This window comes from Symsagittifera roscoffensis, chromosome 6 (assembly GCF_963678635.1).
Source record: "Symsagittifera roscoffensis chromosome 6, txSymRosc1.1, whole genome shotgun sequence".
NCBI classification, from domain to species: Eukaryota; Metazoa; Xenacoelomorpha; order Acoela; family Convolutidae; genus Symsagittifera; species Symsagittifera roscoffensis.
In genome coordinates this window covers 51,265,630-51,293,296 of record NC_087067.1, presented here as the reverse complement: position 1 = coordinate 51,293,296, position 27,667 = coordinate 51,265,630, and the positions used below count along the sequence as shown (strand labels likewise).

The window sequence follows — 27,667 nt, the reverse complement described above, 5'->3', positions numbered from 1 at the left end:
GACAGTAGTAAAATTTTTTGAAAAAAAAACAGTGCTTTTTCATAGATTATTATGAAAAAACTCAATTTGGTTTCATTTTTTGCAAAAATATATGAGATTAGAGTTTTTGTTATTTTTTAGACAGCTCCTACTTTTCAACAAAAATTTTTTATTTGTCTCTGAGTCTTAAAAAGAACAAAGCTAATCGTTTGCAATTTTTTGAGCAAACACATCTAAGAATCAGACATGAAATTTTTTTTTATTGAATAACAATTTGAAAACTGCAATGTGTTGTTAAAATAGATTAAAAATAATGGCTAATTCATCAAAATTATGCCATGTGAAACACAACAGCGAAGTGCATCAGTAATTTTATTTTAGTTTTAGAAAACCTTGGCAAACTTTAAGTGTTATAATGTGAATTTGAATTTGAAAGGCCGTTCTGGATTTTATTTTATTTTGAAAGTACTGCTCGGAGGCTTCAACTATTTTTTTAAAGTGAGTTTCAGCTTTTTTCCAATCTAACGTTTGAAGTTCAAAGAAAATGTTAAAAAAAGATGATTTTGTAAAATCTGGCTGCTGATGTAATTACTAAGTGTTAATGAAAGAAGTGACTATAAGTTATTTTGCCGTGTTCTTTTTTATTTTTATTTTAAAAATTTATGAAAAAAAGATAAAATAAAAAATAACTTGATTCTGGTTGAAAAAAAAAGTTTTAAACTTTTAAATATTTGAATTTCTAAATGGCATATGCTCGCTATTAACAAAAGTGCAAACTTTTTTTCAGTTTCGAAATTGGGCTGTTCTTTTGATAGTCCAGCGGGGAAAAGCAGTTTTGCTAGTTTTATGAGAAAATCATCGACCGTGAAATCTTGAAATTTGATGATTTTTACGTGGATTTAATTTTTGCTATGAAGCTCAAAACTATAAAAAAAATTGTCTTTTATGCGTTCCATGAGCTCATTGGTACCAGGTCTGACTAGGTTACATAAATTTATTGGCAAGCAGTAAACAACAAGTGCCAATCGCTGAAACATTAACTAATGCTATTTACTCAATAAAGACATTTTTGCTATTCTACTTAAAATTAAATAATCTGTAACGATATAACTTTTTAAAGTAACAAAAAGGTGAAAAAATAATGAAAAGATCTTATGTTCAGTTCGTTCATTTTGCATTATTGTTTCTTGTAAAAGTTTCTTGCATTGTTCTTTTGTTCGAGAAATTGTGATTGATTTGATTTTAGAATTAAATAAGAAATAAGATATTTCGTGTTTGCTTAGCTTAAGAACAAATGCTGACAAAATCCTGTCTGATTTTTTTGTTCGTCAAATCGAGGAAAGATAAAAATAACTTTAGAGTAGCTCCTCCCCGCGGAAATCCGAAGTGACGCAATCACAAACTTCAAAACTGATGTGCTTAAAGAGAGATTAGTCTCTTTATTATTCTGTGAACCTTGATTTTTAATGGCTTTTTTTAGAGTGACTTCTTTGGTGAAAATTGGGAGATTATCTTATGTTCTTTCTTGTTTTTACCATCATCCTTATCGCCTCATTTCAAAGCATGATTGCTTTTAATCTGCTATCCTTTATTTTTGGCATAATAGCAGTAAGTATTATAGGGACATTTTGGTCTGTTTTTTTTGTGTAGCGTTTTTTTTTTGTATAAAAATGGGACGTACGGATGTCAGAAAGAGAAGAGACAGTGTTAGTAGTGTTGTAGTATAAACTAATAGTAATCTTTTAGTGGATTAGAAAATGGCAGAGAGGAGCGAGAGAGAAAGGGGGATAGAGAGAAAGAAATGAGAGAGAAAAGGGAGAAAAATAGGAAAATAAGAGATATTATGAGATGTATGAATTGGTTATGTGGCGTAGTGACCATCAGAGTAAAGCGACCAAATGCTACAGGCAAGTGTCCGTAACCACTAAAACGTCAAACACCTTAACCGAATGGTACACAAGCCGAAAAGGAGAATGAAACATATGGCTCAGTCAAAAGTTTTCATCGTCAATCATTTTTCGAGTTCAATTTTGCATAACATTTTGCATAACTGTCAAGAGTTTATTATTGCGTAACCATTTGTAAACTGCTCGATCTTTTGGCTGAAATAAACAGATGGGAGCTCATTTTAGATCAGTTGAGTTTTTTCCAGCGTGACCGTTGGTGACATAAGTGAAAAGTGGGAATTGGGAACATCAACGTCACTTTTCCACCAAATACATCCCGCAATCGCTCTCTTTCTTTCTCTCTCTCTCCTTCCATCATCGTCATTGATGCCATTGCAGCCTCACAATGCTCCGCAATGCACAGCAAATGCAATCCGCCGACCGGCCGCGCAATCGGGACTGATGCAAACATAACAACTATCTTTATTCCTTCCTTTGATGCATCTAAATCTAAATTCCTGCCTTAGTATTATTATTGCCTTCTAGCTCATCCTTCTCAAATGCTTTGCTTTGCGTTCATTCATCTTACGTCATGCAATGCGTTCCGCAGCTTAAGTGCCGCCGTCGCAACGCCATCGCCGCCGCCGCTTTTGAGTAACACACCATCATGGTCGTCGCATTGAACGATTAACTGGCTCTTCATCTACTCAAATTATTGCACACAGATTGCAAGTGAAATAAAAGACACCAAAAAAGATGCAGAAATAACTTTTTTATCTATCCATACTTAGATGCAAACATACCATTAAAAATTTCCTCACTTTTCAGCTTGTGGCACTGCATGTGCAATGCCGTTTTCAATTTTATTACTTGTATGCTTATCAAAATTCAATGGAGCGTTTTCAGATTTAGAGAGCAAAAAGAGAGAGAGAGGAAATATTTTCCATTTAAGTCGAACTTCTATTTTTGTTAATTGTTCACGCAATGGAAGGACATAATGTTTGAGCTCAATAGTTTGTTGTTTACTTTTCCTTATTAAAAAGTCGAATTGGCTTCCTTATTTTTAGATGCAAACATCATTTGATGGTAAAATGGTATCACTAGATAAATTAAAATCGACGCAATTTGTCAGCGTTGCAATTTATCAATGTTTTGATTTAGCAAATTGGCGTAAAAACTGAGTTATCGCTTAATTAGTTCAGCAAAATTGTTTTCATTTTATCCAATCAATATTTTTTTCTATTTTTTTTCTGAAACCTGAAAGTTCAAAATTACCTGAAAGTTTCCACCTTTAAAAGGACCAAACGATTAATATATAAACGAAACTTTTTATCTTTTATTTTGAATATAGCCTGAAGTCAAAAACACGGAAGCCTGTCTTAAACTATTCTTATTTATTTTCATTTCAAAATTTGCAAAGATTTTACTAGTTGATTGCCCGCAGGCTTACATATTACACGATGAGAAGACTTGTTCTGTTACGTCATAGTAGTGTTATGTCATTGTTGCAGAATCCACCCCTCGGCATTTGCCAACGTGGTCATGGACTACCGTGCGGGTGGTCAAGGGGGCAGCCACCCCTCCCACAACTTGGCCAGACTGCACCACGTAGCCAGTAGAGCCAGAAGCATCTCCTCCAACCAGACCGGATCCGGACACGGAGGCGCAAATATGAGTGGCAACACTGGGGCTGCCAACTGCCTCACGGCTAACAACAGTCTATTCATTTTTCAGGCCAGTTAAATTTTACAAATACAACGAAGATTAAAAATTTTTTTTTTAAATTTTAATGAAAATATAAGCTGAAGAGAGGATAATCATTTGAACCTAGAAAACTTTCAGCTAGCTTAGCATCGTTTTCCTACCTAACAACTTTCTTGCTGTCCGATTTTGCAAGCAATTTTTTCTTCGTTTCTTTGATTTTTTTTTCTCAAATATGACTCATTGACCCGTGTAAGCTTTGTGTGCGAAGATGAAATAACATCGAGTTAATGAAAAGTTGAACAAAATTTCACAGATTGGAATGAAAATTAACACACAGAAAACGCACAAAAAGTTTGGAAAATAATTATGGATAAGAAACTGATTTTAAAATGTTTCGATCTTCCGTTTTCAGTCTTAAGCAAAGAAATTTTTAAAATCGTGGTTATAATTTTTTTGAGCCATATTCGCAAAGAACTTTTGTTTTACTCTATTTATTTTACTTTTTAAACTAAATTCAATGATCTGTTGAACATTTCTGTGATTTTAGGAAGACAATTTTATCCGCAAATGGGCCAAGAGAATCACCGAATGGGTTCCCTTCGAGTACCTCATCCTACTCACCATCATGGCCAACTGTGTGGTGCTGGCGCTGGAGACCCACTTGCCCAAAGACGACAAGACCCCCCTGGCGAAGAAGCTGGAGAAGACGGAGAGTGTGTTCCTCGCTATATTCTGCATAGAGGCAGTGCTCAAGATCATAGCACAGGGACTGTTACTGCATCCCAGGTCCTACCTCAGGAACGGATGGAATATTCTAGATTTTGTAGTAGTCGTCACCGGGTACGTTTGCTTATGCTTCAAAAATTAAGTCAGATGAAGCGTAATTTGATGCTGAACATGCGTGCATCCCATGTTCCACTAAGGAATGGTTATACCGAACGCTTAGATATCATTTTTGTTAAGAATATCCCTCAAAATCTGAATCAAAAACGAGCATTCTAAAGTAAACATATCAGAAAATTGCCTTTATGATGTTTTTTTTTGCATTTTTTTAGCTACATTTTTGTCGGCTAGCCGAGATTTCAAAATAGTCTAGCATCAGGAGTTTATAATCATTTCTAGGCTTCTGTCCACTATCAACTATAAGTCTGTGGACCAGCCATGGATAAGATCCCTGCGAGTATTGAGACCCCTCAAGTTGGTCTCAGGCTTCGAAAGTAAGATCAACCAGAACCGAATACCTCTCTTGACCTCAAAATTTAAAATATTATGCAGGCTGATGTGCTGATTACAAGTCGCGAATAATAAGATTTGTTACTGTATTTGACCTCGGGGTACTAGCAATAAAATGCAGAAAATGGCTGGCTTAATATATAAATCATTGCCCCTGAAAATAAACGTTGACGAAAACTGACTGAAAACTGGAGCCCATGTATATTCACAAATGTTAAATCCTGTATAACTGATAACCAAAATCTTCCATTAAAACTTTAAAATCCATAAAATTGATTTTTGTGCCTATGTGCTTCCGGCTGTTGTAACCGCCTGGGTTCTTATTGCAATTTTGGCTGTGATAAAACTGGAACAATTGTCTGATGATAGAATGTGATTTCATCAAAAAAAACTGTCATTACATACAAGAAAAAAATACAGCCATAGAAAAAATCATGGACTTGCTTGTATAATTATTGCTGTTCCAAAACCTGTAGATAACTATTGATGACTCATAACTGTTTATGGGGGGCTTTTTGGTAAATGGACTATGTGGGAAAATGGACTACTTGATGTATGGCCCTGATTTATGGACTTCATGTATGGATCTGATGTATGATTCTAATATATGGACCTAGTGTATGGACCTAATGTATGGACCTGATGTATGGTCCTGATGTAATTGGGTAGTGGTTATGGACTAAATGTATGGAGTGTGTGTGTGTGTGTGTATGTATATTTGTTTTGTAGCTTCATAACAGCCGTTGGTCCCTCCATGAACTTCACACAGGCTCTCAGGGCTGCCAGGGTGCTGAGACCACTCAAACTGGTGTCGGGAATACCCAGTAAGTCCACTCATCCGTCACTACTCCTACTCATGTCTAACTGTTATTGACCCCACTTGTTCACTAGTAGTTTGACCTCTAAATAATTTGACACCTGAGCTCAAGTAGATTTATACTAGTTGTACCAATATTGCAGCTATATTGCAGCTAATCAGTTAAGTCAAACTTTTATAACATTAGTTTATTTACAAAAAATGTTGACTGACGAAAAAAAGATGACTGAATAAAGATTGCCCACCTGGATTCAATCCGGAACCTATGGCTAGTGGTACAAGCAGCAATGAGTTGACATTGATTGTGTTCCTTGTGTAGGTTTGCAAGTGGTGTTGAAGTCGATCATTCAGGCGATGGCGCCTCTGCTGCAGATCGCCCTGCTGCTCGCCTTCGCCATCGTCATCTTCGCCATCATCGGACTGGAGCTGTTCAACGAGAGCTTCCACCTCACCTGCTTCCACAACCGCACACGTAAGACACACACACACACACACACACACACACACACACACACACACACACACACAAACACACACACACACACACACAAACACACACACACGCGCGCATTTAATATTCCAATATCCCACGAGCAGGAGCCACTATTGATTTTGAAAATCTTTCAGAGTTTCATTTTGAACTCTCAGTTTTAGAAATTGCTTTGAAATTATCCGATCAAAATTAAAAACTAAAACTAAAATGCATGAACATTTTAAAATATGGTTGACTTTGAACAGAAAACTTGGCTATTAAAAAGTCTGCAGACATGATGAAAATGTAATTAAACGCCACAAATTTAAACCAATTCTGTTTCTGAGACCAAAGCAGAGTTTTTGGACAACCACTGTCGTTTGCAGAGGAGATTCTGGACCCGGACAGTCCTCACATCTGTGGCACAGACGACCAGGGCTACCAGTGTCCGTCGGACTATGTGTGCAAGAAATACTGGATTGGACCCAACTTCGGAATCACCAACTTCGACAACATCGGATACGGCATGCTCACTGTGTTCCAGGTTGCTAAAATGATAACATTACCTTCCTTATCCATCAGTTTTCTGCAAAAAAAATGTAGTTTAAGAAAAACTCTCAAATGATAAAACTTGTTTGAATTATTTAATTTCCAAAATATAATCATAATAATAATCATAATAACCATGATATTAATAATAATGATGGCCTCGAAATATTTCAGCAAAACTCATTCCTTTTTTTTGCCAAATTCGCGTAAGTTCATTTACCTTTAACCAGGCAAGCATCTAGGATTTTTTTCCGATGATGGGAGCGGATTTTCAAAAAAAATTTCGAGTCTTTTTTCTACCTTTGTTTTTTTTAGAATATATATTTCTCAACTTTTTTTTTCAAAAAAAAATTTATCGACCTTTTTTAGAATTGTTTTTAATGAAACATTCGACAAAACAGGCCAAAAAAGACAATTCTAATTATTTTTGAAAAGTTTTGACCAAAAAAATTTCTGCGCGCGCTTCCATCTCAAAACTATTATACATTAGCGCCGATGACCCAGCTAATGCTTACGACTTCATAACGTGCACAAATAATTGCGAAAATATTGATTTGAATAATGAGTTGAAAAGTGATTGGAATTGTGAAGTGTGTGTGTGTTGTTGTTGTTGTAGTGTATTACGATGGAGGGCTGGACTGATGTAATGTACTGGACGAGTGATGCGATCGGGGCCACCTACACCTGGCTCTACTTCGTGCCCCTCATCATCCTCGGCTCCTTCTTCATGCTCAATCTAGTACTCGGAGTACTCTCCGGGTCAGTCGAATAATAACTGTAGTTGAGCTCCTTTTTCCACAGTTAGGGCCCACTTATAGCACCTCTGCGATTCGCAGCAACCACTATTGAAATTTGTGAATGGAATCTCAATAACTACCAAAACAAGCATATTATTTTTGAACCAGGCTCGGCCAAGGGGTGTGGTCCACTGATCATTTGGTTAGGACACTGGATTCAAAAACTCTAAAAATCTTTATAACAATTTTGTTCTTCGACTCGCAGAGAATCTATCTAAGGGCAACTTTGCATGACTTCGGATGGCTTGCTTATAATGAAACACTTTTGATGCTCCATGCCATTTTTGCGTCTCTAATTTTTAAATGGCACTGCTGTTATTGTCGAAGCCAGTCATTATTCGATCTGCTATGAAAACTTTTAGAAACGTTTTCCCAGTGTCGAGAAAACGCTATTTAAAAATTCTGCTAACTGAATCATTTAATAGTTAATCTTTTTAGAATAAGCTATTATAGTTCAAACACAGAGCTAAGCTCCCCAGATCACCAGAAAAAAAGTTGCAAAACAATTTAGAAAAAAAAACAAGGATAGCCGGTTACTGTGCCGCTAGCACAGAATGTTCCGCCCATAGTTCATTTTTTCCTTCCAATCAGTTTCGTTTTTTGTGTGGTGTCACGGTAAGATCTGAGCGGAAAAATAGAAGTTAGGTAAATTCGACAGTCATAGTCAAATCGGCCAATTGGAAAACAGTTTCTGTAGAACAATGACTTGAAAACGAAAAAAAAAAAACGTAAAAAAATTGAAAGTGTAAATAAATTTTTACGGCTTAAATTAAATTTAAATAAGCTATTGCAAGCCTGCACACCGTATTTTAAGGAACCTTATTAGCGTAAAAAAGACCAAAAAAAAACAAACCTTTTTTGACACTGATCAAATTTTTTCACGATTGAAAGGGCTTTAAAAATTAAGTGCTTTAGTATGACAAAAAAATTGACACCTTCCGATGATTTTTTGGTACCTAAAAAAACAAAAACACACAAATCCAAAGTTCCTCCACAGTTCCGCATTTTTGAAATGGTCAAACAATAAAATGCATTGCTAAGGCTTCACTATCTGCATTGTTCAAGCTATTTTTTCATAAGAAACAATTAGTAACCTCATTGAGAAGCGAAATTTGAGATCCCTCCACCGCCATGAACAAAAAATCTCAAAATGCTAGCAAAAGTTCAAAAAAAAATTAAGAGATGACCTCACGCAGCAAAGGGTTATTATTCTTCAAAAAATTTGAAATTAGGTGCAATCAAAAATCTTTCAACTTTTTTTGCGCGCTTTTGCATTTTCAGCAGTTTAACTTATTCACTATCATTGGGTATCATGCACTTAATTAGTAGACCACGAGCTCCAATATCCCAATTTAGAACAGCAATTTATAAAAAAAAAATGAAATGATTTATATTATAATTACATATAAACAAAGTAAATGTATATACACATATATGAATATATTTGTGTGTGTGTGTGTGTATGTGTGTGTGAAATTAAAAAAAAACTTCAGCGCAAAAAAAAATCAAAACACTAGCAAAAACTCATTTTTTTCGTAAATGACAGCAGGCAGTAAGGGGCTTTTGTTCTTCAACATTTCGGAAGATATTTTTTACGGAATAAATTTTCTCTATATACAACTTTCTGCTCTTTTTGAAAGCTGATACAGTTTGAATTTTTGAAATAAAAAACGGAAACAATCATGCTCGTGTGAGGGTGTCTGATATAAATGTTAGCAAAAAAAAATCACTTTTTAAATTTCTTCACTCGCACTCAATGTAATTAGCATTTATCAAATCCATTGAATTTGACAAAATAAGCCACCTGCGATGTATCTTCGTATAATTATTCTATCTTTTTTTTTAATGTCGAAATAAAAATAATTGTATGCAAGAGTAGCCCGTTTCTCTAAAAAATCAGAGAATAGTCCAAGCATAGTTTTTATGAAATTGAAATTTTAGCAAAAATTAGATAATTTCATAAAAATTCTGATCAAGTTTTCACCAAGTACGCAAAGATACCTTAAATAGTGTATTCGAAAAACTTTAAATCAGTTTGATAGTGGATTAGCTCCTTATCCTTAAGGATAATTGGTCCGAAGAAAGATTTTTGTATTATCTTCCAGGTGTATAAATTCCCAATGAAAGATTATTCATTTGATACTACACACAATATCTTACGAGCGTTTTTTGAGGTTTTGAGTTGCTTGAAAAAACTCATGCTACACATAAATTCAAAAAAAAAACTAAAAATAAACATGAAATTTAAATTTTTGACCAAAAATGGATGCTTTGACCTTGAAATGACCATCCGATTTATTTCAGTTGACCTCCAAACTAATAATCGCGACACGACGATGCTGGGCAGTTGTCAGGCTGTTCATTTATTAATTAAATTATATTTAATTATCAATTATCAATTATTCATTAATTTAATTATCAGGCTATTTAATTATCACAAACAGTTTTAAATTATCCCTAAAATTTCAAAATAATGCGAATTTTTCAAATCAAAATTGAGACACTACGCATCACGTGCTATGTCCTCCAATGACCTCTATTGATCTTATCGAGCAAATTGAAGTTAATTGACCCCCCCCCCCTTTAAATTGCGATGACGTGTATTGTGTTGTGTGTAGTGAGTTTGCGAAGGAGAGGGAGAAGGTGGAGAACAGGAGGGAGTTCCTGAAGAACAAGAGACAGAAGCAGCTGGAGAAAGAACTGGAGGGATACATGAACTGGCTCATCAAAGCCGGTAACAATCAGAATCACAACAACCACGTCACAAACAAAAAACACGCATTATAATTTCAAAATACTTGGAACTGATTTTTTTTTCATTAACCACAGTGTTTTTTGGAAACACATGAAATAAAAGTTGGAAATCACCAGAATTGGAACAAGACATCGAATTGTCGTTTGGACTTTTTAGTTTTTTTTAATGTAATTTCAACGTTGATCTGGAGAAAACCGGCTGTTTAAAAATATTACAAGCTGAACATTTTGTAAAAACAAATCTAAAAGTTCAGGATGAAATAAACCAAAACAGAGTTCAGAATGAAATGAATAAAAATAAATCGAAAGACATTTCCATTTGATCTTCTGATCTTTTGTTTCAGAGGAAGTGGTGCTAGCAGAAGAACAGATCTCAGAGGAAGAGAAGAGAGCCATCAGAGGTCAGCACAGTTCATTCATTCTCATTGTCGTCTCTAAAACTATTCTAGCTTAGCGATCTAACATAACAGACAGCCTGAAAATGAAATAGATCCAGAGCTGCGATAGTCAAGTCTCAAAAAGCCCTAACTAGCTTCAAAGGAATTGAGTTCATTATGACATTAATGCTGTTTAAAATACAATATATCAGGTCGTTCTTAATCGGAAGTCGTGTTTGAGTTTGATTTGTGGTGTTTAGAGCGTAGAAAACAGCTGATGCTGAAGGGCAAGTTCAAAATACAAGTGGACGAGGAAGACGAAGACGAAGAAGAGGAGGAGGAAGACGATGGTGCTACAGGTAGCCTTTTCATATTACATCTATTAAATTAAATTTATATCTAGAAATCTACGACTCCTCTTACAACTACCCCTTTAGACCTGCTTGTTGAGAGATCATTTTAATATAGTGGTTTTGAAGTTCATTGAAGGCAAAAAAAAACATTTCATTTTAATCATTTAAGAGCTGTTCAAGTGTTAAATCCTTGCTTTATAAAATGTATTAGAAAAATTGCATTAGTGTGCAATTTGGATCAACTAAACATCCTCCCCCCAAAATAGACCCAGTTAAGATCCTCCACCCCAGCTTTCATTTTAATTTAACTCTACTTAGCGCTTCATGTAAAATGCTCTATTCTGATTGGCTGAAAGTTCGAGCTCAGAACCAAGTTAACATCCTCTTCCCCCCCCCCCCCTCAAATCCATTTAGGGGAGAGGATGTAAACTTGGTTCTGAGTTCGAACTTTCAGCCAATCAGAATAGAGCATTTTACATGCAGCGCTAAGTAGATTTAAATTAAAATGAACGCTGGGGTGGAGGATCTTAACTTGGTCTATTTGGGGGGGGGGGGGGGGGGGGGGGGGGGAGGATGTTAACTTGATCCAAATTGCACACTAATGGAAATGTCGACCGGTTTAGTTCCTTTTTTGTCAGCGATGGATTTGTTTCTCTAGACAACCCCTTCACCCGCAACCACCACAATGCCCCCTCTGGCACTGGGGGGAGGGGGAAGAGCAACTCCCCCGAGTACAAGCGGAAGCAGAAACAGTTGAGACACTTCATCAAGAAGCTGGTGAAGAGTAATGCCTTCTACTGGACCATCATTGCACTTGTCTTCCTCAATACTGTGTTTGTCGCTGTGGAACACTACAACCAACCTGATTGGCTCACCACTTTTCTAAGTGAGCACACCATTGACCAATCACAAGCCATTGTAATATGTATTCACTAAGATCAATATGAAAGGTACGCGCGTGAAAAAAAAACAGAGCTATGGGCTAACCAGAAGAAGTTATCTTGAAATTGAATGGAATATGGCAGATTGTTATGGAAGCATAGGAGAGCTTGTTAATTATATTTTGATAGCAGTCATCTTGAATCAATGACATTATCGGGAACCCGCTGGTGACTTTAGGTACGATAACTCATACCGGACGCACCAAGGTCCCGAAAGTTTTCTACCAATAATCATCCTCTAAACTCCAAAAATGACAGATTTTCAAATTAGCTTCTTTCAGATTTCTAAATTTTTATTGACTAAAATGACTATCAATAATTCAGTCCTTCATGTATCAGGGACTTCCCCGCCATCGTCTTGTATTTGGGGGTGTAGCGGTTAGCATGTGTGCCTATTAGCATGCGATAATTGCTTTAACTGGGCGTGCTTTCAGACGAACAAATTAGCCAAAAATTTCAAAACCATTTTGAAAACCGCTTGATTTGTGGGGTATTTAAAACGTTCACTTTCACCTATTTAAAAATTTGGCTGACAAAACGTGAAATAGCGGCTTTTCAAACTACATTCGTTTACGTGGGGTGGGCAAGCTAATCGTCACACATGCAAATAGGCCGGTGTCTCATGTATTTCAAAATGTTCGTCTGATGAAAATGTCTTTCTATTCTGTGTGTAGAGTACACAGAGTACATCTTCCTGGCACTGTTCATGTTCGAGATGCTGCTCAAGATGTATGGCCTGGGACCCAAACTCTACTTCAAGTCCTCCTTCAACTGCTTCGACTGCGTTGTGAGTACTTTACTAGAGCTTTCAAAATAAGCCTCTCCCGCGAATAGTTACTAGTACCTTTTTGTTCACATTGTCTGAATGTTACAACAATTACAACAATTGGCATGCGGACTGATTAGGACATGACCAACTTTTTTGGGTATCCATAATTATCTTTGTAAGACCCCTCGTTACACCATAAAAATGATGCTTAATTGTGGTGGGGGGAGGAAGGGAGGAGAGCCAGAGATTAGCTTGTGATTGGCCATACTAATTTTGTTACTTAACACACTATACTAGTGATGAAGATGTTCAACTGGATTTGTCCAAACCCTCAAAAATAATTAAAGTAGAAATTTGATGATGGTGTCAATTGTGAAAATTGTGAGTGAATAGATAATCTTTGCCTCCGTGGGTGAGGCACTGAGCAGTCCCCTCTATCACTCTGACAACTTCGGGGTCAGAGTGTGGAGGTGCGTCAAACTACTCCGCATGCTCGAAGTCACCAGGTACAGACCCCCCAACTTCCAACCCCCCTCCCCCCCCCACACACACACAACCCCACCCTCCGCCCGCCCCAAACAATGCCAATATCCACTACACCGCCCCCAACGCTTAGCACTAATTTTCAAAATATCAAAATTAAGCTATTATGAAACATACTAGTGTCGGGCCAATTAGATTGTATCAAAAGGCTTTTGCTGAGCTTCTTTACAAAATAAAAACCACAAAAACTGAACTACACTTGCTTATTTTTTTGAAAAGTTGTATTCAATTAAAAGGCTTTTGCTGAGCTTCTGAGCTTTAGATAAATTGGTTTAAATATTTTCACTTTAAAAAGACGCTTATGAATATAATAGCTGTCGCCGTCCCTTCTTTTTCTTTAAATGCATATGTGCGCTATACTAGTGTTCGTCTGTGATGTCGCGGGTGTTGGTAATGTTCTTCTCTATTTGACCTTGGCTTTGATTGGGCAGGTGATTCTGGGCAGCATAGGGGAGGAGATCTGGAGCCACTACAAGAACGAGTCCTTCGGCATCTCAGTACTCAGAGCTCTCCGTCTTCTCCGCGTGTTCAAGGTCACCCGGTGAGCACACATGAACAACCTCGTCATATTAGCTTGACCCAAGTCATATTAACTTGAGTGCAGAGCGTTTTGTCAAAATAGGGGCTTCATATTGTTACTAATGTGGGCTTCGAAAAGCTGAAATTGGCAATTTAGTTGACCTTGAAAGAAGATCTAATATCAAAATTCGACAAACTTTTCAAAATCCATCTCTTCTGAATTCGAACACATCCTAGTTTCGCCCTCATACACTATATTTTTCGTCGGCCGAAATATCTCGTTTTTGAAGCTGAAACGGAACAATTGTTAATTCAAACACGCTTATCTTTTCAAATTGCTTCTTTCAAAACACCAAAAACTATTTCGATGCTTCAACCTGCTTCCAAGTGTGAGCTTATACCTGATGTTAACAGTGTCGTCTAATTGCACATTTATTTTCTCTCTTCTTCTTCTTTCTAACGGGTGTTTGTGTTGTTTGTTTGGTGATGTGCAGCTACTGGTCTTCTCTGCGGAATCTGGTGCTGTCGCTCATGATGAGCATGAGGAGTATCATCTCCCTCCTCTTCCTTCTCTTCCTCTTCATCATGATATTCGCCCTCCTCGGAATGCAGCTGTTCGGAGGATCGTAAGTTCCCACACCGCTCTCTATTCCTTAACAAACAGCCAGCTGCCCCACTGATCTCGGAAAGCTAATTTTGCAAGAAATCTTGCAAGGAAATACAATTTTTTTTTTCAGCTTTTTTCTCGCAAGACTTTTGCAAGATTTCCAGTCCAAGTACATCAAGATGTTTATGAATGAGCGTTTGAGAGGTTTGAAGTATGCGCAAAACAAATACAAGCAGTTGACATAAAAGTGGTACACCTCATAACTGTATGTCACAAAAAGCTCCCACATACCCATTTCTCCATTTCTACCTTAGCTGAGCTCTCGAAACGCTTACTTATCCCACTGTGTTTGTATAATAATTCGAAATGATACCTTCTAGTAAGTCTGATGTGTATGACTAACTGAAGTACAATGTGCATGATTTTTTTTTCTGTCTGCTTATCACTAAAGTAACCCAATAAGGTGCATTAATGAGGATCTGGCGGTCTTTCACTTTGTCTCTGATGCCAATTTGCAACTGGGCTCTTCACAGCTTCTAAAAGTATGGATACCATGTTTAGTCAAGAAAACTGTCTTATAAGAAAAAAATTCCGGTGTTTTCCCATTTTTTGCCAGCTCTGTATAGAAATTTAACTTCGTCCATAATAAACGTCCACTGTTCTAACTTGAAGCAGTATTTTTTAGTAGTTTTTGTGTCAATTAACCTTGAGCGACTCTTGAAAATGAACACAAAATGACACAGTTTTTATGATTTTAAAAGCACACTTTTCAATCATCTAAAAGTTCTAAAGAGTGAGTGAGTTGTGTTGCGTAGTCACTGGAACGAGCTGCTGTTCCTGGGCATCACTCTGTTGTCCAGCATCAGATCCATAGTCTCCCTCCTCCTCCTCCTCTTCCTCTTCATCATGATATTCGCCCTCCTCGGAATGCAGATGTTCGGGGGACGGTCCGTATCACCACCTAAACCCCCTCCCCTTTTGTTGTCCTAAACTGCACCCCAAATTGATCTTCGTTACATGTTGTCAACTGCGCACGGGAACTTTTTGACGATATCAAATCTATAAACAATCGTAATCGGTTAACGGATAAAAATCTTTGCAGAGCTGCGTTTTAAGAGTTGTAGACACTTTATTTTGATTTCAATTAATTTTTAGGACTTTCAGATGTGCACTATTTTGTGCTTGTCTTGACTTTGTATCTTTTAATTTCTGAATACATTTTCTACCCAAACAGTCTGTTTTAGGTTCAACTTTGACAGTGGCACTCCTGCGAGTAACTTCGACACATTCCCCATAGCCCTCATGACAGTATTCCAGGTAAACACAAACTACATTCTACAAACTTAAAAACTGTCAGAATCAACTGAAACGTGTCTGAAACCTTCGAAAACTAATTTTTTGGAACTTTCTAAGTGCAAATAGCATTTTTTAAAAGTTTCACGGGGTTCTTAAGTTATAGAATTTTTAGAAAACGAAACTTTCGGAGAATTCTGAATGTGAAAACGTATTTCATTATTTTACGGTCTAAGAGCTGCAAAATCTGAGTATTAGTCAAATCTTTTCAATTTTTCACCAATTATTTTCCGTTCAGATTTCGCTGCTCTTAGATCGTAAGAAAAATAAATAAGTTTTCTGGATTCAGATGTCTCCGAATGTGTCTCGTTCTGATAGTATGTCATTTTCTTTGCTTTTAAAAAATATAATCGAGAGTCAGAGATCCGTGAGTAACTTCATATCTGGACAGTGCCAGGTAAATGAAACGACAGGCCATTAAGACGACAAATGAGCGTTAAAACAATTGAAATGAACTGTTCAAATTTGAAGGGTTTTTCATTTCTGAAAACACTATGTGGGATTGTATGTAGCGTCGCCTTAAACTCCCATACTCCCATCAAAACCGTTTGTCGTCGTCCTAACAGCTGTTGTTTTACTTTCCAGACACTTTTCTGGATAGTTTATTATCATTCGTGTATGTTTTAATTGCAGATCCTGACAGGGGAGGACTGGAACGTGGTCATGTATGATGGGATCCGGTCTGCATGTGACAACAAAGAGAGGGCCTGCAGTGCTGGCATGCTCTACGCCTTCTACTTCATCGCCCTAGTCCTCCTCGGGAACTACACTCTACTCAACGTCTTCTTGGCCATCGCTGTATGTTTTAACTCATTACATTCCAAAAAGCTAAGCTTTGAACAAGCTTTGACCATCAAAATGATGTGTTTTAATAATAAAATAAAAAGAAAGGTTTCGAAAAAACAAACTAATTTTCGAACTAACTTTGACCAGCTATTAGGAACTCTTTGAAAAATGTTCACTTGAGAGAGCGCCTTAAGACTAACATCTACTCAACGTTAATCTGTTTTCATGCGGCTCAGCTGTGTTAGATTCTACATCCGATTATCAAACTGAAAAAAAAACTTAGAAGGCTGTTATAGATGCCAAAAGAGGGCTCACTACTGCAGCATTAGATTTATTTCAAAAATCATTTTTTAAAAATTCCTAAAATTTTTCAAGAACAATTTGCCATGAAGATGGTGAATCGGATTTTCTTAAATACTTTGTATGTGAAATGTGAAATTCATCAAAAGTATAGATAAGGGTATGGAGGAATAAAATTAAAATCTGCGACTATTTCTTAATACATTATTGTGTGTCGTTCTTCTGTAGGTGGATAACTTGGCAACGGCGCAGCAGATGACGAAAGAGGAGGAGGAAAGGAAGGAGGAGGAGAGGAAGGCCCTGGAGGCAGCGAACGAGGCAGAGTTGGCCGCCAATGGGATAGACATGCCCAACCACATGAAACCGGGACAAGGTCTCTCTAAAGAATCAGACACTCGAAATAACATCTAAGCATAGTTTCAATGATTCACATTAATATCACAACAAAGACGTGGCTAGGTATCAATCAGGTACCATGCGAATCTTTTTCGTGCTCAAAAATCTAAATGAAAGTAATCGACATTTTTTGGTAGCAAATAGACATAACATCTAAATCTATCAAGCGATCAGAGTATATCTAAATTTTAACTTAGAGGAATTAAACATTCTTTGAGATATTGCAAAAGTTTTTGAATTCAAATTATTGTTTTTTTTCGTAATTTTTTTTGCCAAAGTATAGCTTTTTGCTTGTTGTTTGCAAAAAAGTTGAGTTGAATGGTCATGGTAATCATTGTGGCTTCAGGTGCTAACGTTCCTCACTTAGTGACAGAAGAAGAAAACGAAAGTGGACCCAAGCCCATGCTACCCTACAACGCCTGTTTCATCTGCACCCCCACAAACCCGATCAGAAGGGCGTGTCACTGGATCGCCAATCTGTATTACTTCGAAATGGGCATCATGATTGTCATTTTACTCAGTTCCCTGGCTCTGGCCGCGGAGGACCCGGTCACCGATTCCAGTCTTCGAAATGAGATCCTAACATACCTGGATTACTGCTTCACGACTATATTCACTTTTGAGCTGTTTGTGAAGATCATAGATCTAGGGTTCCTGTTCCATCCAGGGTCCTACTGCAGGGACATCTGGAATGTGATCGACGCTGTGGTGGTGGGCTGCGCCATTGCTAGTTTTGTCATCAGTAACACTGGCGACGGAGGGGGAGGGGCGGCGGGCACTGTGAAGAGTCTGCGGGTGCTGAGGGTGTTGAGGCCTCTGAAGACTATCAACAGGGTACCAAAGCTGAAGGTATGTCACAGCTCATCAATCTTTTGAAGTTACTGCTTAAAAAAAGCTGATAATTATTCCGATTCAACTTTTTTGTATTTAAATCTGAACTATATGAAAACGGAAAACATTCGATGAATTCAGTAATTTGAATAGAGTGCTTTCAATTTTGAATAATTTTAAATGAGGATGCAGATTGTTTGAGATGAAGTTTTTTTTAATTTTAAAAAAAAAGTATGGTCAATTTTCTCTACCGTTCAACTTTATTCGACACCTGTGTTGGGTTTGAGACGTACGCTGAAATCTAATGAGTTCACTTTGTTAATATATGTGCGTGCGTGTGTGTGTTTCAGTCGGTGTTCGACTGTGTGCTGACGTCATTGAAGAATGTGTTCAACATCCTGGTGGTGTATTTGCTGTTCCACTTCATCTTCTCTGTCATTGCAGTCCAACTGTTCAAGGGCAAGTTCTTCTACTGCACAGACCTGTCGAAGAGAACAGAACTGCAGTGCAAGTGAGTAGGCAGTCATCTTCAGTCACTCTCAACGAAATTGTACCCTTTGTATCATACAGACATTCTAAAAGTACAAATAGAAGTTTTTAAAATTTTTATGTCAGCAGATAAGAGTTTTCGTATGTTTTTTTTTTGTGACAGATTATGGTGACGAGTTCTAGAATATTTTAAATATTTCTCATTGAAAAACAGAATGCAAACTGACCTCTCATATCTTTCAATGATTTGACCTTTTTGTATCGCTTGTTATCAACAAGAACACCTAATACCACAACTGGCAGAATTTACTCAGAGTTCACTGGCGTATATGATATTGATTGTACCCTAGAACAATGGGACAAGCAAATATACTTTGCCTCAAAATTTGCAGCAGGTGGTATGAAGATCAGACTTTTCCTATGATTCCCTTTTAGCTGAAATGAGGACATTCACATCCTCTAACAAGTTGTTCTTCTTTTGTAGGGGCAAGTACTTGGTGTATGACACGAACACGGGGGAAGTGGTGGAGGAGGCGAGGGTGTGGAAGAAGTACCAGTTCAACTACGACAACGTCCTCGAGGCCTTCCTCACCCTCTTCACTGTCACCACCGGAGAAGGATGGCCAGAGTGAGTACTGAAAGGACACTACTTAATAGAACACTAGTAATTAGAAAAGAAAACACTAAACACTAGTTGTTCTAAAACACTAGTAATTAGAAAAAAACAAGTTGTCAATCTTATTATAATAATGTTATCATTAAATAAAAAAGAAGGCGTCAATCTTAAAATAAAAATATTATCATTAATAAAAAAAGTTCAATTGTGGGTAGTTAGATAAATATATTTACAAACCACGGCAAAAATTACTGCCGAGGAGAGCCCCATTGAACCAACAGGTCCGTTCAGAGGGGTCTCAGTTATCGCTAGATTCCAGTTGGAAAAATGTACATGAAGTCATGAAGATTTATAAAACCATATAAATGTTGGGGTCTACCGAATGATCTTTTCAAAGTATAAAGTACAACCTGAAATTTTTTCCCCCCATAATAACAGCTATTATAAAAGTTTTTTTTTCAGGGCCAATGTTTTACATATTCTGCGATGTTCATCCTAACAAACTCGCAATTTTTGCAGTAAAACTGACAAACTTTCTCGGTTAATCACACGGATCAAATAGCGTTAAGATGTTATTTAATTTTTGTTTTTGTTCGTGTTGCAGCATCCTGCATAATTCGATGGACTCTACATTCGAGGACGAGGGTCCCATCCCCTGGTTCCGCATGGAGATGGCCATCTTCTACGTCGTCTTCTTCATCGTCTTCCCCTTCTTCTTCGTCAACATCTTCGTGGCCTTGATCATCATCACCTTCCAGGAACAAGGCGAGCAGGAGTTGGGGGACGGGGAGATCGACAAGAACCAGGTACCACCCACACTGAGCAGCACAGAAAAAGAAACCAAACTAGATGTTTTATTTAAAAGTTTTGAGGATCCTTTTTTATTCATAATTATTGATTAAAAAAGCCAATGCAACGAGAATGTTTGAAATTTCTCCTTTGTTTTTCATTTTTCTTGCTTAAACTGCAAGGAAAACGTTGAGTTTGCTGTAATACTGAAAATATTACGTATACGGGGAAGGCTTTTCTTAGAAATAAGTGAGATAGGTGATCGTGATATAGATAATAAAGAACATATCGATACAAGCATAACAACATTCTTAACAATTTGACACGTTGTTCTTTTGTGCTAGAAATCATGCATTGAGTTCTGCATCAATGCGAAGCCACTGGAGAGGTACATGCCATCGGACAAGAACAGTTTCAGCTACAAAGTGTGGAAGGTGGTCATGTCCAGTGTGTTCGAGTACATGATCATGACCCTCATTGTGCTCAACACTCTGGTGCTCATGATGAAGTTCAATGACATGCCGCCCACTTACGAGAACATTCTGAGATACCTCAACATGGCATTCACGTTTCTGTTCACAATTGAAGCTATTATGAAGATCATCGCTCTCGGGAGGGTAAGTCAACAGGGGTCAAAGGTCAAATTGGTTATATTGTTACCAGATGTTGCGGTTGAGTTACACCACTTTTGGAGTTTTTGGAGTTTGTTTACGCTATTTTGGAAATCAAAACTTTTGCAAACAAATTTGAAAAAAAAATGCGGGTGAGTAACTGACTAAACATCACTTTGGTGTGGGTTTTTAAAAAAACGAGGGAAACGTCTCAAGTTTTTCCCACATATGAAATAATGAATGATTTAATGAACCTCAAAATTGTTGACATTCTAAAAAAATTTTGTTCTGTTGCGATTTGTTTGTTGAGCTTCAAATCATTAGCATAATTGAATAAGGAGTTAAAATGCATGCCTCGAGCAGATTTTACCTCATATATATTTTCTGTGGCTATTACTGTCAATTGAAACATATCACTCCAGTCTTCTCAATAGGTAGGGGTCGATCGTGTGAATTTGCCAGAATGGGGGAAGTCTCCTCATGCCAGATTTATTTTAAAATGATTGCGCTCTAAAAATGTACTATTGTTCAAACTAATTAAGATTAAAATAAAATAAGAAAGTAAAGAATAGAGTTCAATTAAAATGTGTTCTATTTCTAACTAAATGCAATAACACTGAATTCGCTCACTCCGAAAAAGGTCGCTATGAACTTGTCAAGATCATAGACGACGTGTTGAAACAAGTAATTGAAAAAAAAAGCAATCACAACAATTAACTCTTTTTAGTATGGTTACTTAGAAAAAAAACGGGGGAAAGGACGCAATTTTTTTTTTCACATAAGAAACCATAAATGATTTTTGAACCTCAAAATTGTGACCTTTTATTGAGTTCCATTTCGTTTTGTTTCATAGCGATTTATTTGATGAGTTTCAAATCATTAACTTGAGTGAACAAAGAGTCACAAGGCATGCCTCGAGCAGATTTGATATTTTAAAACATGGAATGCCAGAGCCAGGTGCTTGATTTTTTTGCAAATATAACTGGACGAACTTGACTAAAGTGGGATCCATCTAACAATCGCCCTCCCTTTTGTATCCACTAAAGAATTGCCACCCCTGTAAATAAAACAGTAATAAAGCACTAGAGTGTTTAATGTAAAATTCGAATTTTGCTGCAATCTGATTGGTCGAAAATTCGACAACTCGTTATACTTAACAATTGCCCCCCCCCCCTCTTGAAAGGGGAAGGGTGCAATTGTTACGTAGATCCCTTAAGTGAGCTGAGTCGACGTTGAAGAAAAAGGTCATGAAAAGGTCATCATTTTTCAGAACTACTTCCGCGACTACTGGAACCTGTTTGATTTCATCACAGTAGTCGGAAGCATAGCTGACGTGCTCTTCACAGAAATACAGAACAATCTGGGGGTAAGTTCACTTTCATTTTTTAATCTTCAAATCTATGACGTCATTTTATTGACCCATTAACCTAATGCATTTCATCTTTTAACATATCCATTTTATATATTATGTAAACGCAACACTTGCTGAACAGACATGTTGGATCTTGGAGTTAACCCTTAAAAGAATTTGTTCAAGCGGGTTTAATTCCAAACGGTTGTGGTTCATTTTAGGAGACCACGGTTGTAAGTTGAAAACACGGTTGCGGGCAAAAAGCCGAAGATTCATCTATACGACAACAAAAAGACTTCAAGAAAAATTTCTAATGAACTCAAGGTTTTGAAAAAACTTCAAGAAAACTCGACGCCAAAAAAAACGTCTCGTCACAAATTTAGATATGAATCGATTCAATATCAATCTGACATTTTTTCAGCTTGTCGGCTAGATATCCGTCGGCTTTTTGCCCGGCCTCCTTCAATTGCGACTATTTTTCTACCATTTGACCATCACTTGATTTAATCTAACGCGTGTTTGCCTTTCGTCTCTCTCTCTCTATAACGTTTGTTTGCGTGGCTCCCAACTCATTCTTTATTTGAAAAAAAAACGTGAAAAAGATTGAGAAAATGAGAAAAGGAGCCAATTTTATCTGACTTGATTTGCCTTTTTCCCTGACCAGTTTATGGTCATAACACATATTAACATAGCACTAACCGCGCCTCTTTTAGCCCGCCCAACGAGGGCATTTTGGGCTCAGTAAACCCAAAAATGGGTCATAAAAACATGCACTGCTTGTAAAATTAACGTTAAAGTTACAAATTTCAGCGAAAAAGGGATAAAAAGTGAATTAGACGTCCTGATTTTTCCTAAAAAGGGGCGGAAGAAAAATTATTTGAATAAGAATTAGTCATTTGTTTTGTTTATCAACCCACGTTTGTTGACTTTATCTACGATTAATAACAATGACGTCATTAAACATGATACCAATTTAGAAGCGTCTACAACGACCTAGCTATAATAAGTGCAGGTTTAGATGAACAAATAGAACTTGACATTTGACCTTGGTCCTTTTGACACTTTCATTTCAGGTGCAGCAATTAGCCAAACTATCTACGGCGCCCATGATGCTAACCCACGTAATTTCAATGTACCAGTTTTATACCAGTGCAAGCACAGTAACCAGGTCACGGGAACCTCAATTGTTTTTTCACCGCAGTTATTTTTTATCAACTGGAGAAAAAGATTGTCGCCACAAATCTGATAGCAGCACACTTATCTTGGAGAGTGATAGTATAAACTACTCAAGATTAGTTTCTGGTTTGCCGATGAGTTTGACTTCTGGCTATAAGCTCTCGTATTATGTTTCGATGTTCAAAGAAAAACTCATTGTTTTGTTTTTCAACATCTGCGCTCGAGGCAAAAATTTTAATTCGTCTAAAATTCGTAATTTTGACAAACCAGCAACCTTTGGGTGTTGGAATTTCCCGTGACCAGTGGCTTCAGTTTTAATTTCAATCTGGAGTTGCCAATGATGTGTAAATTGGGGGCTATTCTCATGCGCGATGGACCGAATGCGCAAACATTTTCAACCAATCAATGTTCTTTAAGCTTTCCCACATGGACTGAACATATCGCTTATTTCCTTCGAATTTTCGAACAATCAATTTTGATTGGCTGACAAAAGTTTTGGGCATTCGGTCCTTTGCGCACGAGAGATTCCCCGTGTAAATTGAGCACAAAATTGTGCATATAGTGAGTCGAATGCTATATTCTGTGCCGCTTTTTGCCTCTCCTTCCGTATACAATGCCAAAGTCAACTGTGTACGAAAGTAGAGTTCAATGTCCATTTGACCTTTTGACCTTATCTTTTTAAAAACGTTTTTCGATTTTGTATCCAGTCATGATGATATTTGAAATATATGCAGTTTTTAGTGGTAACTTGGGTCGAAATTGAGTTATTCAAAAGTTACTTTGATTTATTCAAATATAAGCAGAAGTTTTGGCCGATTCTTTGATATTTCAATGTCACAAAAAATTACAAGGTCTTGTTTTCCAGTTGATGTTATGCTTATTGTCTAGAAGTACCCAGTAGAGAAACTAAGTAGAGAACTTTCCGTTTAGCAGAGCAGTCTTAGTCCCAGGAAGAAACAACAAATGGCTCCCAACATCGCGTTGTTTCGGAAACCTATTTTTAACAGACTGTTCACCCTTAATGCCTGATCTTTGCCGTTTATTTCCCTTTTATCCACAAATTCTGAAGTGTTCAAGTAGAAAACATTACATTCATTGACCTATTTTTAAACTTTTGCGACCTTTAGTGACCTATTTTTGACCTCTATGTTCAGAATGATGGACTAGTTGCGGCAGTAATGGCCACCACTCCTGACGCCTCCCTCGCCCCAGGCGTAGCAGGTGGGGGCGGTAACTTGCCATCAGTATCAGCCTTCTCGGGTGGGGGCGGAGGGGGCCACGGGGCCGCCCACCAACTCAAGGGTATCCCCAACCTAGCGGTGCTCCGATTGTTCCGAGCGGCAAGGCTCATCAAACTACTTCGTCAGGGATATACAATTCGTATTCTGTTGTGGACGTTTGTCCAGAGTTTCAAGGTACCTCAATTGTCACGTGATCAAAATTAACCACGTGATCAAAGACCGAGGTGGAAAAATGCAACTAGTTCTCTGGGTCGTTATTACGGAAGCTCGTTTTGCCATGTAACGAAGACTATTTGAATATTGATGGTTCTAAGAAGTGTTTTGTTCCTGGAAATTACTCTGAAAATGTCGTAGCATGCCTGCGTAAATCTCAACTGTTTGGAAGCATTTTACCGAGCACTAATTTGGCTGCATTCGCATAGATCTTCCGTTCTTCTTGCTGTTGCCTTGCTCGCATTGTAACTTAGGTTCAAATGTTGCTGCATTTGATTTTGACCTCGGTTGACCTTTGTTTAGTTGTCGCAGCCCTGAACTTTACCAACACAGCATGATTGCTAGATGTAAAAATTAGCTCGATGTCTAAAAGCACTTGAAGAGCCGATATATGCACGCACCGTATTTTGTATGTTTCCAGCAACTGAATTAAAACTCTATATATAACATAAAACATTTTAAAAAATATTTAAAAATTATGTTTCCCTTTAATGAAAAAAAAACTCGGACCATGCTTTAATTGTTGGCAAGAGAATGCATCCATTATCCATTGTTAAGTTTATTAGTAAACAACCTACGCTGAATTAGATACTTAGATCTAAGAGTTCAAATTTTTAAAGCATATTTTTTGGTTCAACTACTCGAAAATGTCGGAATAAAGATCTTAGATGTCATACTTGAGGCATATCAAGTGACATTTTTGTTTGTTCTTTCTCTAACCGAGTGTTTTTATTTCACCATTTCTTTCAGCTTGTCAAACACGCATGTTGTGATGATATTGGCCTGTTATTTAATGCAACCACTTGTAAAAAAAAAAGCCGAAGAAATGAAAATGTTAAAACTTAGATTGTATTGATTTCTTAATGCACTTTATCTTAACAGAGCTTCAAGGTTATGATATAATTGTCCTCTAAAAAGTTGCAGAATGTTTGATCAAATGCAGAAAAAAATCGATTTTGATCGAGTTAATGACTGAGTCTTAAAATTTTAGCAGCAGAAATCCTGAATTTTGTTTAAAAATGTTCGAAACTTTTCTGAACTTTCAAAATTTTCACATTTTATTTCGTTTTAATTTTTTAAAACCGAATATTTTGCAACTTCCAGTTAAATTGATCAATTAACTTAAACTAAATATAACAGTGTATGTGCACTTTGCGTATAATAGCATATATGTGTTGCATGATGGCTGTTTTCTAGGAGCGTTTTAATTTGACTACTTGGCCGAACTTAGCCGTGCTCAGATTGTTCCGAGCGGCTAGACTGATCAAGCTGCTGCGCCAGGGATACACCATCCGCATCCTCCTCTGGACATTCATACAGAGCTTCAAGGTCAGACTAAAAACACAAGACAGGGGCTATTCTCTTGCGCGAAGGACCGAATGCGTGAAAACACTTAACCAATCAGCGCCCTTTAAATTGCCCAAAACTGGCTGAATGTATTGTTTAATTCGTTCGAATTTTTTATTATGAGCTGTGATTGGTTGATAAAACTTCTGCGTACTCGGTTTTTCGCGCATGAGGGATTCCTCCAGACAAGACAGACTAATTTAAGACTACAGTTGAGTATTTAATGGGGCAGTTTTTGACTGTGATAAGTATTCTATTTTGGGATCTTGTTAAATATCCCCCCTATCGCGCGCGCAAGGGCGATTCGTTTAGGTGCAAAAGTAAACATAGCGGGTGAAATTCGTTACAAAGTGCAAAATTTGCCTTTATAATCGTTGAATTATTTATTTAAAGGGATGGGATATGTTTTATAGGTCTCGTTTTTGTTGTCGCTAGGTACTTCAAATTTTTAGTTATCATTTGATTCATGATTTAATGTTGTGAAGACTGGACGCAAATTGCCGCGAAAATTGAAACAAGACTGCTCGTATCAGGGCGAAGTCCTGAATGTTCCGGTTGCCTTTTAAGGTCTATGGGGCAGTAATTCTATGAAAAATTTAAATGTAAAAAAATATATTTTAAAAATTAAAAAAAAATTGGAGATTTTTTGTGATAAAATCCCCTCACAAGTGATAGATTTTGCTCCTATTAACAAATCAATTCTGGCATTTAAGCTCCCTTGAACTAATGTGGAACGATTTCTAAGACGGATTAAATCTCGCTTACCCGTTAATAGCGCGAAATATATCGCGCGTTTATTGTCCCAAATTGGACAAAATGGCAATCTTTAAACCCCCATAACTTTATCAAAAATGATCACAGGTAAAATATCGTTTCAAATTTAAGCTCAGGACAACTATAGCTTTCAAATTATACTTAAAAATGCCGTCAAAAAGGGCTAGACCGGATCGTTTTTGTAATAGAGGAATCAGTTTCTCTGCAATTAGCACCAAATGTAACCTTCACTGTTTTTATTCAAAATTTTCCAATTTTTCAATAAAAAAATCTTATTAAATTTCATTTAGCAATCAGTGTCTTTGTTCTTTTGTCTTTTAAATTAGTCGTTGATAATTAAATAATAATAGCCGGAAATAGGTAGAAAATTTCTAGAATAAAATTGGCAACTTTTTTTAAACTTTGTATGTTTTGTTGTTAACAGTCAAAAAATAATAATAGGTCCTATCATTTTGAGTTTTAAGGGTAATAGTTATGACCAAGTAGTTGACCTCAAGTCAACTTAAAAAGATATTGAGCTCAGGATAACTCGCTACGCTGAACTAATTTGCGCTTACACTTTCATCATCATAGATAAACGCGTACCCAAAGTATTCCAGAACATGGCCAAAATAGTAACTTTTAGCCTCCCAGAACGATAGCAGTTAGAACGCTATGTTTTCACATTTGATTTTAAGCAGTTGAAGTTAGAGTTAAAAACTATTTTTGAAAACTACTATTTCGATTGCCGAAAATTTTTTTTTCTCCAATTTTCGAGGTGAGGAAATTTTATACGTAGTTCAAAATCATTGTTGTCGAAATATATTAGAACTTGAACAGAAGAAACAAAACTCTAAAAAATGCTTGACTAAAAATTTTCCAATTTCTATAAGGCTTATGAGCTCTCTGTTTTTTTTTGTCAGAAAAATTTCTAATTGAAATGATATTAGAATGATGAGAAGCCCCAGAAGTATTCAAAAAAACCGTTATGAAGCCGTTGATTTCGTTCCGTCTTAGAAGTGATTTCTTGTGCTGGTTGTGTTTTTTTTTAAAAAAAAAACAAATTTCTACTTTTTAATTTCCATTTCAAATTTAAGAGTACTTTCTATTTAAAA

General features: G+C 36.9%; 1 protein-coding gene across 15 annotated transcripts in view; it reads left to right on the top strand.

Moving 5' to 3' along the window:
- The window catches only part of LOC134847570 (voltage-dependent calcium channel type A subunit alpha-1-like), a 101,686-nt gene that overhangs the window by 57,037 nt on the left and 16,982 nt on the right, over window positions 1–27,667 (top strand). For 9 of the 15 annotated variants that reach the window (XR_010162860.1, XM_063864649.1, XM_063864655.1 and 6 more), the window contains 25 exons: window positions 3,377–3,599; window positions 4,117–4,409; window positions 5,532–5,626; window positions 5,939–6,091; window positions 6,478–6,635; window positions 7,257–7,399; window positions 10,056–10,171; window positions 10,536–10,592; window positions 10,829–10,927; window positions 11,580–11,807; window positions 12,537–12,649; window positions 13,606–13,715; window positions 14,188–14,319; window positions 15,545–15,617; window positions 16,287–16,451; window positions 16,968–17,112; window positions 17,482–17,984; window positions 18,317–18,477; window positions 18,940–19,083; window positions 19,676–19,877; window positions 20,205–20,477; window positions 21,742–21,837; window positions 22,044–22,055; window positions 22,896–22,943; window positions 24,153–24,413. Coding sequence is in view for 14 of the 15 variants with exons in the window: in XM_063864649.1 (XP_063720719.1) it covers window positions 3,377–3,599; window positions 4,117–4,409; window positions 5,532–5,626; window positions 5,939–6,091; window positions 6,478–6,635; window positions 7,257–7,399; window positions 10,056–10,171; window positions 10,536–10,592; window positions 10,829–10,927; window positions 11,580–11,807; window positions 12,537–12,649; window positions 13,606–13,715; window positions 14,188–14,319; window positions 15,545–15,617; window positions 16,287–16,451; window positions 16,968–17,112; window positions 17,482–17,984; window positions 18,317–18,477; window positions 18,940–19,083; window positions 19,676–19,877; window positions 20,205–20,477; window positions 21,742–21,837; window positions 22,044–22,055; window positions 22,896–22,943; window positions 24,153–24,413 (4,003 nt within the window). In the remaining variant the exon portion in view is untranslated. Of the gene's footprint in view, window positions 1–3,376; window positions 3,600–4,116; window positions 4,410–5,531; window positions 5,627–5,938; window positions 6,092–6,477; window positions 6,636–7,256; window positions 7,400–10,055; window positions 10,172–10,535; window positions 10,593–10,828; window positions 10,928–11,579; window positions 11,808–12,536; window positions 12,650–13,605; window positions 13,716–14,187; window positions 14,320–15,544; window positions 15,618–16,286; window positions 16,452–16,967; window positions 17,113–17,481; window positions 17,985–18,316; window positions 18,478–18,939; window positions 19,084–19,675; window positions 19,878–20,204; window positions 20,478–21,741; window positions 21,838–22,043; window positions 22,056–22,895; window positions 22,944–24,152; window positions 24,414–25,649; window positions 25,782–27,667 lie in introns of all 15 variants that reach the window. The other 6 variants (XM_063864662.1, XM_063864656.1, XM_063864652.1 and 3 more) reach the window with 5 other exon arrangements.